This window comes from Dunckerocampus dactyliophorus, chromosome 17, assembly GCF_027744805.1.
Source record: "Dunckerocampus dactyliophorus isolate RoL2022-P2 chromosome 17, RoL_Ddac_1.1, whole genome shotgun sequence".
Classification (NCBI taxonomy): Eukaryota; Metazoa; Chordata; class Actinopteri; order Syngnathiformes; family Syngnathidae; genus Dunckerocampus; species Dunckerocampus dactyliophorus.
Genome location: NC_072835.1, coordinates 720,182 through 733,469, shown reverse-complemented (window position 1 = coordinate 733,469; position 13,288 = coordinate 720,182). Strand labels below are relative to the sequence as shown.

At 34.7% G+C, this 13,288-nt stretch overlaps 1 protein-coding gene across 2 annotated transcripts in view; it reads left to right on the top strand.

Moving 5' to 3' along the window:
• Positions 1–13,288, top strand: part of adamts6 (ADAM metallopeptidase with thrombospondin type 1 motif, 6) — a 90,008-nt gene that overhangs the window by 69,165 nt on the left and 7,555 nt on the right. For both annotated transcript variants that reach the window (XM_054756666.1, XM_054756665.1), the window contains exons 22-23: positions 3,943–4,147; positions 4,223–4,399. In XM_054756666.1, the coding sequence (XP_054612641.1) occupies positions 3,943–4,147; positions 4,223–4,399 (382 nt within the window). The remainder of the gene's footprint in view (positions 1–3,942; positions 4,148–4,222; positions 4,400–13,288) is intronic.

Below are 13,288 nucleotides of genomic sequence, written 5' to 3'. Positions count from 1 at the left end.
GGCATTTCTTTGTATTCAATGTTAAAAATATGACATGGCTCTCATGGAAATCCATTTTCAAATATGTGGCTTTCATGGCTCTCTCAACCAAAAAGGTTCCCAACCCCTGGAATAGAGAATAGAATATGTTTGGCTGCTCCTGCAACTTATAGTCAGGTGCAACTTACATATGAAAACATGTAAGTTCATAATGAATGACATGAACAAAGGAGTGACTATTACCATCAGCTAGTGACAATTACTGTATACTGTCATAGGTATGAATGTGAGTGTTTGTCTATATGTGCCCTGCCATTGGCTGGACACCAGTCCTGGGTGTACCCCGCCAGTCGCCCAAAGTCAGCTGGGATAGGCTCCAGCATCCCACCGCGACCCTCATAAGGAGAAGCGGCATAGAAAATGGATGGATGGATGGATGGATGTATACTACTCCTGACATTCTGGCATGTGGAATGAGATCGGGAGCTCGGTGAACTTGCCTAGTGGTAACATGCATGTTGGACTCGCTGGTTTGTTATGTTCATTTAGCCTTTTCAGCCTCCCGGATGTGTTGTTTATGCTACTGCAAAACTGAATAAGAGTTAATGTGCTACGTTAACACACCCGACATCCGGTCAGCCTCTTGTGTCTACTTGTGGAGGCGAATGACTCGCCTTTACGCATGAAATGTCTCCTCTTGCACTTCAATTTTGTCAAATACATTTCTAAATAAATGTGATTTATAATCCCTCCTTTATCACAGTTAATTGGTTTCAGACCCAACCGTGATAACATTTCTGACAAAGAGGATTCTTTATGTATAAATGAAATATTTTTATAGACAGAGCATAGAAAACCTGTTTACCACCTTGTAAACACTTTTTAACATGATTAGAGTTCGCTAGACATGAAATAACACCCCTATAGTCACCTTTACACTCCTATTACCCAACGTAGTAGACATAAGAAGAGAAAATAAGATTTTGCTGTAAATGTGTTCCAGTGCTAGGGGATCTGAGTGGGGGCAGTAAGTGAGGTCAGAGTTGAGTTTTAGCTTGGCGTCAGCATCCCGTGTTAGGGATTATTATAGAGATCATTGAAAGCTGCAATAAAAGCCTGTTGTTCCGCCCATCAAGTCTGGTGCTTGTGTGTCTCAGCCGACATTACAGTAAGATTACTGACACCTAGTGGCCAGCGTACAATACTACACATCATCACAGCACGTCTATGAATGCGTCTTCTGAAGGCCTTATACACTAAGTCCCCAACTTACGAACATCCGACTCGCCAACATTTGCGGATACGAACACAAGCCGACTATATTTTATTTTATTTTGCCTTGTAGTCGCTCCATCAGTATTTATACTGTACATGCTAGACCAGCAGAGGGCACTGTGACACTGCTAATGAGACCAACAGACGCTGGTGAGAGAAAGCTAAATGGAAGGCTAAGAGCTGTATGATACAACCGGGACAGAGCGTGTGATTAAAGTTGATGAAGAGTTAATAGGCCTGCTTAATTCTACACCACCCACAGAACACTACCTCTTTTAGAAGAGTCTAACCACCACCACCATTTGTACTTTTTTTCAATATCTCCTCCTCCTCCTCCACAACGACGTATGCTCGACCACTCCTCTTCAAAGGTAAATAACATTTATCATTACGTATTATTATATCACTTTTATTATTGTTTTTTTCATTAATGATCCTGGTTTAATATTACTACTGCATCCAAACTCATATTTACATACATACACATATACTGTATATGTATACACGTACATGTAGTACCTATATCATTGGTAATAACATACATACACATATACTGTATATGTATACACGTACATGTAGTACCTATATCATTGGTAATAACATACATACACATATACTGTATATGTATACACGTACATGTAGTACCTATATCATTGGTGATAACATACATACACATATACTGTATATGTATACACGTACATGTAGTACCTATATCATTGGTAATAACATACATACACATATACTGTATATGTATACACGTACATGTAGTACCTATATCATTGGTAATAACATACATACACATATACTGTATATGTATACACGTACATGTAGTACCTATATCATTGGTGATAACATACATACACATATACTGTATATGTATACACATACATGTAGTACCTATACCATTGGTGATAACATACATACACATATACTGTATATGTATACACGTACATGTAGTACCTATACCATTGGTGATAACATACATACACATATACTGTATATGTATACACATACATGTAGTACCTATACCATTGGTGATAACATACATACACATATACTGTATATGTATACACGTACATGTAGTACCTATATCATTGGTAATAACATACATACACATATACTGTATATGTATACACGTACATGTAGTACCTATATCATTGGTAATAACATACATACACATATACTGTATATGTATACACGTACATGTAGTACCTATATCATTGGTGATAACATACATACACATATACTGTATATGTATACACGTACATGTAGTACCTATATCATTGGTAATAACATACATACACATATACTGTATATGTATACACGTACATGTAGTACCTATATCATTGGTAATAACATACATACACATATACTGTATATGTATACACGTACATGTAGTACCTATATCATTGGTGATAACATACATACACATATACTGTATATGTATACACGTACATGTAGTACCTATATCATTGGTGATAACATACATACACATATACTGTATATGTATACACGTACATGTAGTACCTATATCATTGGTAATAACATACATACACATATACTGTATATGTATACACGTACATGTAGTACCTATATCATTGGTAATAACATACATACACATATACTGTATATGTATACACGTACATGTAGTACCTATATCATTGGTGATAACATACATACACATATACTGTATATGTATACACGTACATGTAGTACCTATATCATTGGTAATAACATACATACACATATACTGTATATGTATACACGTACATGTAGTACCTATATCATTGGTAATAACATACATACACATATACTGTATATGTATACACGTACATGTAGTACCTATATCATTGGTGATAACATACATACACATATACTGTATATGTATACACGTACATGTAGTACCTATATCATTGGTGATAACATACATACACATATACTGTATATGTATACACGTACATGTAGTACCTATACCATTGGTGATAACATACATACACATATACTGTATATGTATACATGTACATGTAGTACCTATACCATTGCTAATATTACCTTTTACCCTACTTAAGAACAATTCCACTTAAGAACGGTCGTCTGGAACCAATTGTGTTCGTAAGTTGGGGACTTAGTGTACTTGGATTTGACTTCATTTAAACAATTTTATGTTTGGAAATGTTTCATTGAAATAAAATAGGTTAAAGTATGTGAAATATATTGTATTATTTTGATGTCTAACAGGCTGTATTCAACCACGAAAAAGGATGACTTATCAATGAATCTAGTTTTGAAAAACCGTGATAGTGTGAAGCTGTGAAAAAAAAGTGCAATGCGGTGAGAGACGACTGTGACTGTTTTTAAAAAGGTCTTCTGGGTTTTCAAACTTGTTTTCCAGGTCAAAAAATAGTGTAATGTTTGGCAAACCTCCGTCCAGCATCGTTCATCATGAATGCTCAGCACTCAGTCCTGACATGCATCCACCAAACTTTGTCCTTTCTTTTTTCTGAAAAAAAACTCACAAAGTTAAAAAAGATGTTTTCATTGGACGCTGGCGGAATTCCAACTCCAACATTCCTTGTCCAACTGAAGCCGAGCATGTCAACTTCCAAACTACACAAAATCTTCTCCAGAATCCTGGTGACTTTGGTTCACACAAAGCCAGTCTTTGGAACTCAAGCTGTCCTCCCCCAGGTGGTTCATCGGAGACTGGTCGGAGTGCGGTAAGACGTGCGATGGTGGAATAAGGACGAGGACAGTCCTATGCATCAGGAAGATCGGCCCCGCCGAGGAGGAGACGCTGGAGGACACCCACTGTCTGACCCACAGACCCGTAGAACAGGAGGCCTGCAACAACCAGTCCTGCCCACCCAAGTGGGTCACTCTGGACTGGTCTGAGGTGAGCCAGCATAGTCATCTCCTAGCAAGTCCCGCTTCCACCTGCAATCCTGACGCCCCTCCGGTTTGTCTTTAGTGCACACCAAAATGCGGGCCAGGATTCAAGCACCGCATCGCCTTGTGCAAGAGCAGCGACCTGACTAAAACTTTCCCGCCCGCCCACTGTCCGAGCCACAACAAGCCGCCGGTCCGAATCCGCTGCAGCCTGGGTCGCTGTCCTCCTCCACGCTGGATCCCCAGTGAATGGGGGCAGGTAAGACACACCCTGGAAGTTTCTGTGTGCGATTCCACACCTTCAGTATCTTGTACATCTACATCTTGTACACCTTCAGTATCTTCTACATCTTCTACACCTTCAGTATCTTCTACATCTTCGGTATCTTCTACATCAGGGGTCACCGAGGTTTGTCCTTGTGAGAGCTACTTTTACAAAATGAAAATGGCCAAGAGCTACTCATTTTTGTAACATTTATTTTTAGAGCTTCTTTTAAACCCCAAAAAAGCAAATATGCTTGTTTTACCAGAACATGAACAAAATGCTGGTGTCCACAACTCACATGTTGTATTTCACAATGCATTTCTTTCTACTCTTCTTTCATTATTAACTGGAAACCTGAATGAAAAGCAGGCTTGGGGCACCTCATGTGGTCGTGGGGGCTACCAGCATTTTGTTCATGTTCTGGTAAAACAAGCATATTTGATTTGTTTGGGTTGAAATAAGCTCTGAAAATCATTTCTACAAAAATGAGTAGCTCGTGGCCATTTTCACTTTCTAAAAGTAGCTCTCACAAGAAAAAACGTTGGTGACCCCGTTGGTGACCCCCGTTGGTGTATCTTGTACACCTTCAGTATCTTCTACATCTTCTACACCTTCAGTATCTTCTACACCTTCAGTATCTTCTACATCTTCTACACCTTCAGTATCTTCTACATCTTCTACACCTGTGGTATCTTCTACATCTTGTACACCTTCAGTATCTTCTACATCTTCTACACCTGTGGTATCTTCTACATCTTGTACACCTTCAGTATCTTCTACATCTTCTACACCTGTGGTATCTTCTACATCTTGGCTCATGTGGGCTGCAGGATGAACTTTGCTGTGCACACCTTGGAGCGTTTGGTGGCGGGTGGACGGCTCGTGGCTGCTCTCACTTATGCGTGAATGCTTAACAGACACAACATCACCAGATATCTTTGAGATATCTTCCATGTGTCGCTGGCTGCTTGATATCATTTACACCTGGATGACATACCAGCAGGCCTGGGATGTGCACATGGGCTTGCATATGTGTGTGTGTGTGTGTGTGTGTGTGTGTGTGAGTGTGATCAGTGGCAGTATTAGCCACCCACCCCCCCTTCCCTCCTCTGTCCCCCTAGGCTGTTTGAAGTTTATCTGTAGCTCAGAGCAACCCTCTCTGACGCTTCCAGGAAAGACGTTTAGAAGAAGACCAAGCAGCAGCAGAAGCAATTCTTAAACTCAAACTGACATGACATGCATGTCCACCCACCGCGCGTTCCTCGCAAAACTGTTTGAGGGCATTACACTTCGGTGTACGCATGCTTACTGCGGTTAACACTGTGAATATGTTTCCAGCTTTACCACAGTCGCTTTTGCGTTCTGTTGCAAAACTGTTTTGCGCAGAAGTTCGTTCTTCTTTTAAATTTTTTTTTTTTTTTATCCATCATATTTTTTTTCTCCATGTCCCCTGCGGGGCTCCGTACTACAGCAATGGCACGGCTCTACTCTCTATTGAGGCCTTTTCTCAATGGGGGGGTGTTCCCCAACTCTGTGTGAGTTATGTGACCAAATAAGTATGTTTGATGGTCATGTTGTGCATTAAGAGTGTTTAATGAAAGACTTTTTATGATGGTGGGTAGTCGTGCACCACCTGGGGCTCTGCCCAGGGTGCTAGCTTAGTTCTGTTCTGAAGGTCTGAGGTCCCAAGTCAGGCCATCTGGATCTCAGGCCTCCCCACATGTGCACCTTTTACATTTCAATCATCTCAGCAGAGCAGACTGACAACCTCGGGTGGTCCAGCAAATAGAGGTTTGAAGTACATGTCACTAATCACAAGCCTTTGGGAATAGTTAGCGGCCGCTGAGCACTCGCTCTGCCAGGGACGGTGAGGCTACAGCATGAAATCCCACTTAAGTCTTGTCACTGACGTATGCCATCTGCCACGAGCCGGGCAGCAATAAGTCCTGATCAAGACTTGGGAAGGATCATCAAACGTGACACAAAGCCACCACTTGCCTCGCCAGCCAAAGCTCTCATGGAGCTGTGACTGACAGCCGTGTCGCACGAGCGTCCGATTTTGCAGCGCTGCCCTGCTGAGGAGGCGGGACCTGAGAGTCACTTGAGACTTTTTTGGTCTTTAAAACATGTTTAGCGGCTGTGACCTATGACCTCCTGAAGGTCAGAGTTCAGGAGGAGTTGCTTTGTTGTCAATGAGCGGCTGTCAATCAAACACTTTAGACTGCGCATGTTTATGGTGTCTGGATATATATTTATATTTATGACCTTGGTGGTCATCATTTACTCTTCACATTCAGCCAGATAGCAACAAACTCACATGGTTACATTGCACACTACAGACCCTATTTACACTAGATCAACACAAACACTAAATCAATACACACACTAGATCAATACAAACACTAAATCAATACACACACTAGATCAATACAAATCAATACATACACTAAATCAATACATACACTAGATCAATACATACACTAAATTAATACACACACTGGATCAATACATACACTAAATCAATACAAATACTAGATCAATACATACACTAAATCAATACATACACTAGATCAATACAAACACTAGATCAATACAAACACTAGATCAATACATACACTAGATCAATACAGATCAATACATACACTAGATCAATACAAACACTAGATCAATACATACACTAGGTCAATACATACACTAGATCAATACATACACTAAATCAATACAAACACTAAATCAATACATACACTAGATCAATCAATACATACACTAGATCAATACATACACAAGATCAATACAGATCAATACATACACTAGATCAATACATACACTAAATCAATACAAACACTAAATCAATACATACACTAAATCAATACATACAGTAGATCAATACATACACTAAATCAATACAAACACTAAATCAATACATACACTAGATCAATACATACACTAAATCAATACATACATACACTAGATAAATACATACACTAGATCAATCAATACATACACTAGATCAATACATACACTAGATCAATACAAACACTAAATCAATACACACACTAGATCAATAGAAATCAATACATACACTAAATCAATACAAACACTAGATCAATACATACACTAAATCAATACATACACTAGATCAATACATACACTAAATCAATACAAATACTAGATCAATACATACACTAAATCAATCCATACACTAGATCAATACATACACTAGATCAATACATACATACACTAGATCAATACAGATCAATACATACACTAGATCAATACAAACACTAGATCAATACATACGCTAGATCAATAAAAACACTAGATCAATACATACACTAAATCAATACATACACTAGATCAATACATACACTAGATCAATACATACACTAAATCAATACAAACATACACTAGATCAATACAAACACTAGATCAATACATACTATTTACACTTGATCAATACATACACTCAATCAATACATACACTAGATCAATACATACACTAGATCAATCAATACATACACTAGATCAATACATACACTAGATCAATCAATACATACACTAGATCAATACATACACTAGATCAATACATACTATTTACACTTGATCAATACATACACTAAATCAATACATACACTAGATCAATACAAACACTAGATCAATACATACACTAGATCAATACAAACACTAGATCAATCCATACACTAGATCAATACATACACTAGGTCAATACATACATACACTAGATCAATACAGATCAATACATACACTAAATCAATACATACACTAGATCAATACAAACACTAGATCAATCAATACATACACTAGATTAATACATACACTAGATCAATACATACACAAGATCAATACAGATCAATACATACACTAAATCAATACATACACTAGATCAATACATACACAAGATCAATACAGATCAATACATACACTAGATCAATACAAACACTAGATCAATACAGATCAATACATACACTAAATCAATACATACACTAGATCAATACAAACACTAGATCAATCAATACATACACTAGATCAATTCATACACAAGATCAATACAGATCAATACATACACTAAATCAATACATACACTAGATCAATACATACACTAAATCAATACAAACATACACTAGATCAATACAAACACTAGATCAATACATACACTAAATCAATACATACACTAGATCAATACATACACTAAATCAATACAAACACTAAATCAATACATACACTAAATCAATACATACACTAGATCAATACATACACTAAATCAATACAAACACTAAATCAATACATACACTAAATCAATACATACACTAGATCAATACATACACTAGATCAATACATACACTAGATCAATCAATACATACACTAGATCAATACATACACTAGATCAATACAAACACTAAATCAATACACACACTAGATCAATTCATACACAAGATCAATACAGATCAATACATACACTAAATCAATACATACACTAGATCAATACATACACTAAATCAATACAAACATACACTAGATCAATACAAACACTAGATCAATACATACACTAAATCAATACATACACTAGATCAATACATACACTAAATCAATACAAACACTAAATCAATACATACACTAAATCAATACATACACTAGATCAATACATACACTAAATCAATACAAACACTAAATCAATACATACACTAAATCAATACATACACTAGATCAATACATACACTAAATCAATACATACATACACTAGATCAATACATACACTAGATCAATCAATACATACACTAGATCAATACATACACTAGATCAATACAAACACTAAATCAATACACACACTAGATCAATACAAACACTAAATCAATACACACACTAGATCAATACAAATCAATACATACACTAAATCAATACAAACACTAGATCAATACATACACTAGATCAATACATACATACACTAGATCAATACAGATCAATACATACACTAAATCAATACATACACTAGATCAATACATACACTAGATCAATACATACACTAAATCAAAACAAACATACACTAGATCAATACAAACACTAGATCAATACATACTATTTACACTTGATCAATACATACACTCAATCAATACATACACTAGATCAATACATACACTAAATCAATACATACATACACTAGATCAATACATACACTAGATCAATCAATACATACACTAGATCAATACATACACTAGATCAATACATACTATGTACACTTGATCAATACATACACTAAATCAATACATACACTAGATCAATACAAACACTAGATCAATACATACACTAGATCAATACAAACACTAGATCAATCCATACACTAGATCAATACATACATACACTAGATCAATACAGATCAATACATACACTAAATCAATACATACACTAGATCAATACAAACACTAGATCAATCAATACATACACTAGATTAATACATACACTAGATCAATACATACACAAGATCAATACAGATCAATACATACACTAAATCAATACATACACTAGATCAATACATACACAAGATCAATACAGATCAATACATACACTAGATCAATACAAACACTAGATCAATACATACGCTAGATCAATAAAAACACTAGATCAATACATACACTAAATCAATACAAACATACACTAGATCAATACAAACACTAGATCAATACATACACTAGATCAATACAAACACTAGATCAATACATACACTAAATCAATACATACACTAGATCAATACATACACTAAATCAATACATACACTAGATCAATCAATACATACACTAGATCAATCAATACATACACTAGATCAATACATATACTAGATCAATACATACTATTTACACTTGATCAATACATACACTAAATCAATACATACACTAGATCAATACATACACTAGGTCAATACATACATACACTAGATCAATACAGATCAATACATACACTAAATCAATACATACACTAGATCAATACAAACACTAGATCAATCAATACATACACTAGATCAATACATACACTAGATCAATCAATACATACACTAGATTAATACATACACTAGATCAATACATACACAAGATCAATACAGATCAATACATACACTAGATCAATACATACACAAGATCAATACATACACTAGATCAATACAAACACTAGATCAATACATACGCTAGATCAATAAAAACACTAGATCAATACATACACTAGATCAATACATACACTAGATCAATACAAACACTAGATCAATACATACACTAAATCAATACAAACACTAGATCAATACATACACTAAATCAATACAAACACTAAATCAATACATACACTAGATCAATACATACACTAGATCAATCAATACATACACCAGATCAATCAATAAAAACACTAGATCAATACATACACTAGATCAATACATACACAAGATCAATACATACAATTTACACTAGATCAATACATACACTAAATCAATACAAACACTAGATCAATACAAACACTAGATCAATACATACACTAAATCAATACATACACTAGATCAATACATACACTAAATCAATACATACATACACTAGATCAATACATACACTAGATCAATCAATACATACACTAGATCAATACATACACTAGATCAATACACACACTAGATCAATACAAACACTAAATCAATACACACACTAGATCAATACAAATCAATACATACACTAAATCAATACAAACACTAGATCAATACATACACTAAATCAATACATACACTAGATCAATACATACACTAAATTAATACACACACTGGATCAATACATACACTAAATCAATACAAATACTAGATCAATACATACACTAAATCAATCCATACACTAGATCAATACATACACTAGATCAATACATACACTAAATCAATACATACACTAGATCAGTACATACATACACTAGATCAATACAGATCAATACATACACTAGATCAATACAAACACTAGATCAATCAATACATACACTAGATCAATACATACACTAGATCAATCAATACATACACTAGATCAATACATACACTAGATCAATACATACACAAGATCAATACAGATCAATACATACACTAGATCAATAAAAACACTAGATCAATACATACACTAGATCAATACATACGTACACTAGATCAATACAAACACTACATCAATACATACACTAAATCAATACATACACTAGATCAATACATACACTAGATCAATACATACTATTTACACTTGATCAATACATACACTAGATCAATACATACGTACACTAGATCAATACAAACACTACATCAATACATACACTAAATCAATACATACACTAGATCAATACATACACTAGATCAATACATACTATTTACACTTGATCAATACATATACTAAATCAATACAAACACTAGATCAATACATACACTAAATCAATACATACACTAGATCAATACATACACTAAATCAATACATACACTAGATCAATCAATACATACATTAGATCAATACATACACTAGATCAATACATACACTAAATCAATACATACACTAGATCAATACATACACTAAATCAATCAATACATACACTAGATCAATACAAACACTAGATCAATCAATACATACACTAGATCAATACATACACTAGATCAATCAATACATACACTAGATCAATACATACACTAGATCAATACATACACAAGATCAATACAGATCAATACATACACTAGATCAATACAAACACTAGATCAATCAATACATACACTAGATCAATACATACACTAGATCAATCAATACATACACTACATCAATACATACACTAGATCAATACATACACAAGATCAATACAGATCAATACATACACTAGATCAATAAAAACACTAGATCAATACATACACTAGATCAATACATACGTACACTAGATCAATACAAACACTACATCAATACATACACTAAATCAATACATACACTAGATCAATACATACACTAGATCAATACATACTATTTACACTTGATCAATACATACACTAAATCAATACATACACTAGATCAATACATACACTAAATCAATACATACACTAGATCAATACATACACTAAATCAATACATACACTAGATCAATCAATACATACACTAGATCAATACATACACAAGATCAATACAGATCAATACATACACTAGATCAATACAAACACTAGATCAATACATACGCTAGATCAATAAAAACACTAGATCAATACATACACTAGATCAATACATACACTAGATTAATACATACACTAGATCAATACAAACACTAGATCAATACATACGCTAGATCAATAAAAACACTAGATCAATACAAACACTAAATTAATACAAACACTAGATCAATACATACACTAAATCAATACATACACTAGATCAATCAATACATACACTAGATTAATACATACACAAGATCAATACAGATCAATACATACACTGGATCAATACATACGCTAGATCAATAAAAACACTAGATCAATACATACACAAAATCAATACATACATACACTAGATCAATACATACACTAGATCAATCAATACATACACTAGATCAATACATACACTAGATCAATACATACACTAAATCAATACATACATACACTAGATCAATACATACACAAGATCAATACATACACAAGATCAATACAGATCAATACATACACTAGATCACTTGGATTCCTTCCGTTTAACAGCAGCATTGCTTCAATCCAAACAAACAACAAAATATGAGGCTTACTGAGGCAACCAGCATATCATGCACTGTCTTGACTAAATAAAGTTAGATGTGTTTGATCATTTGTCCCCAGGGTGTGTTCCGGCTCCTGTGTCTTCTTTCTGCTTTCTTTCG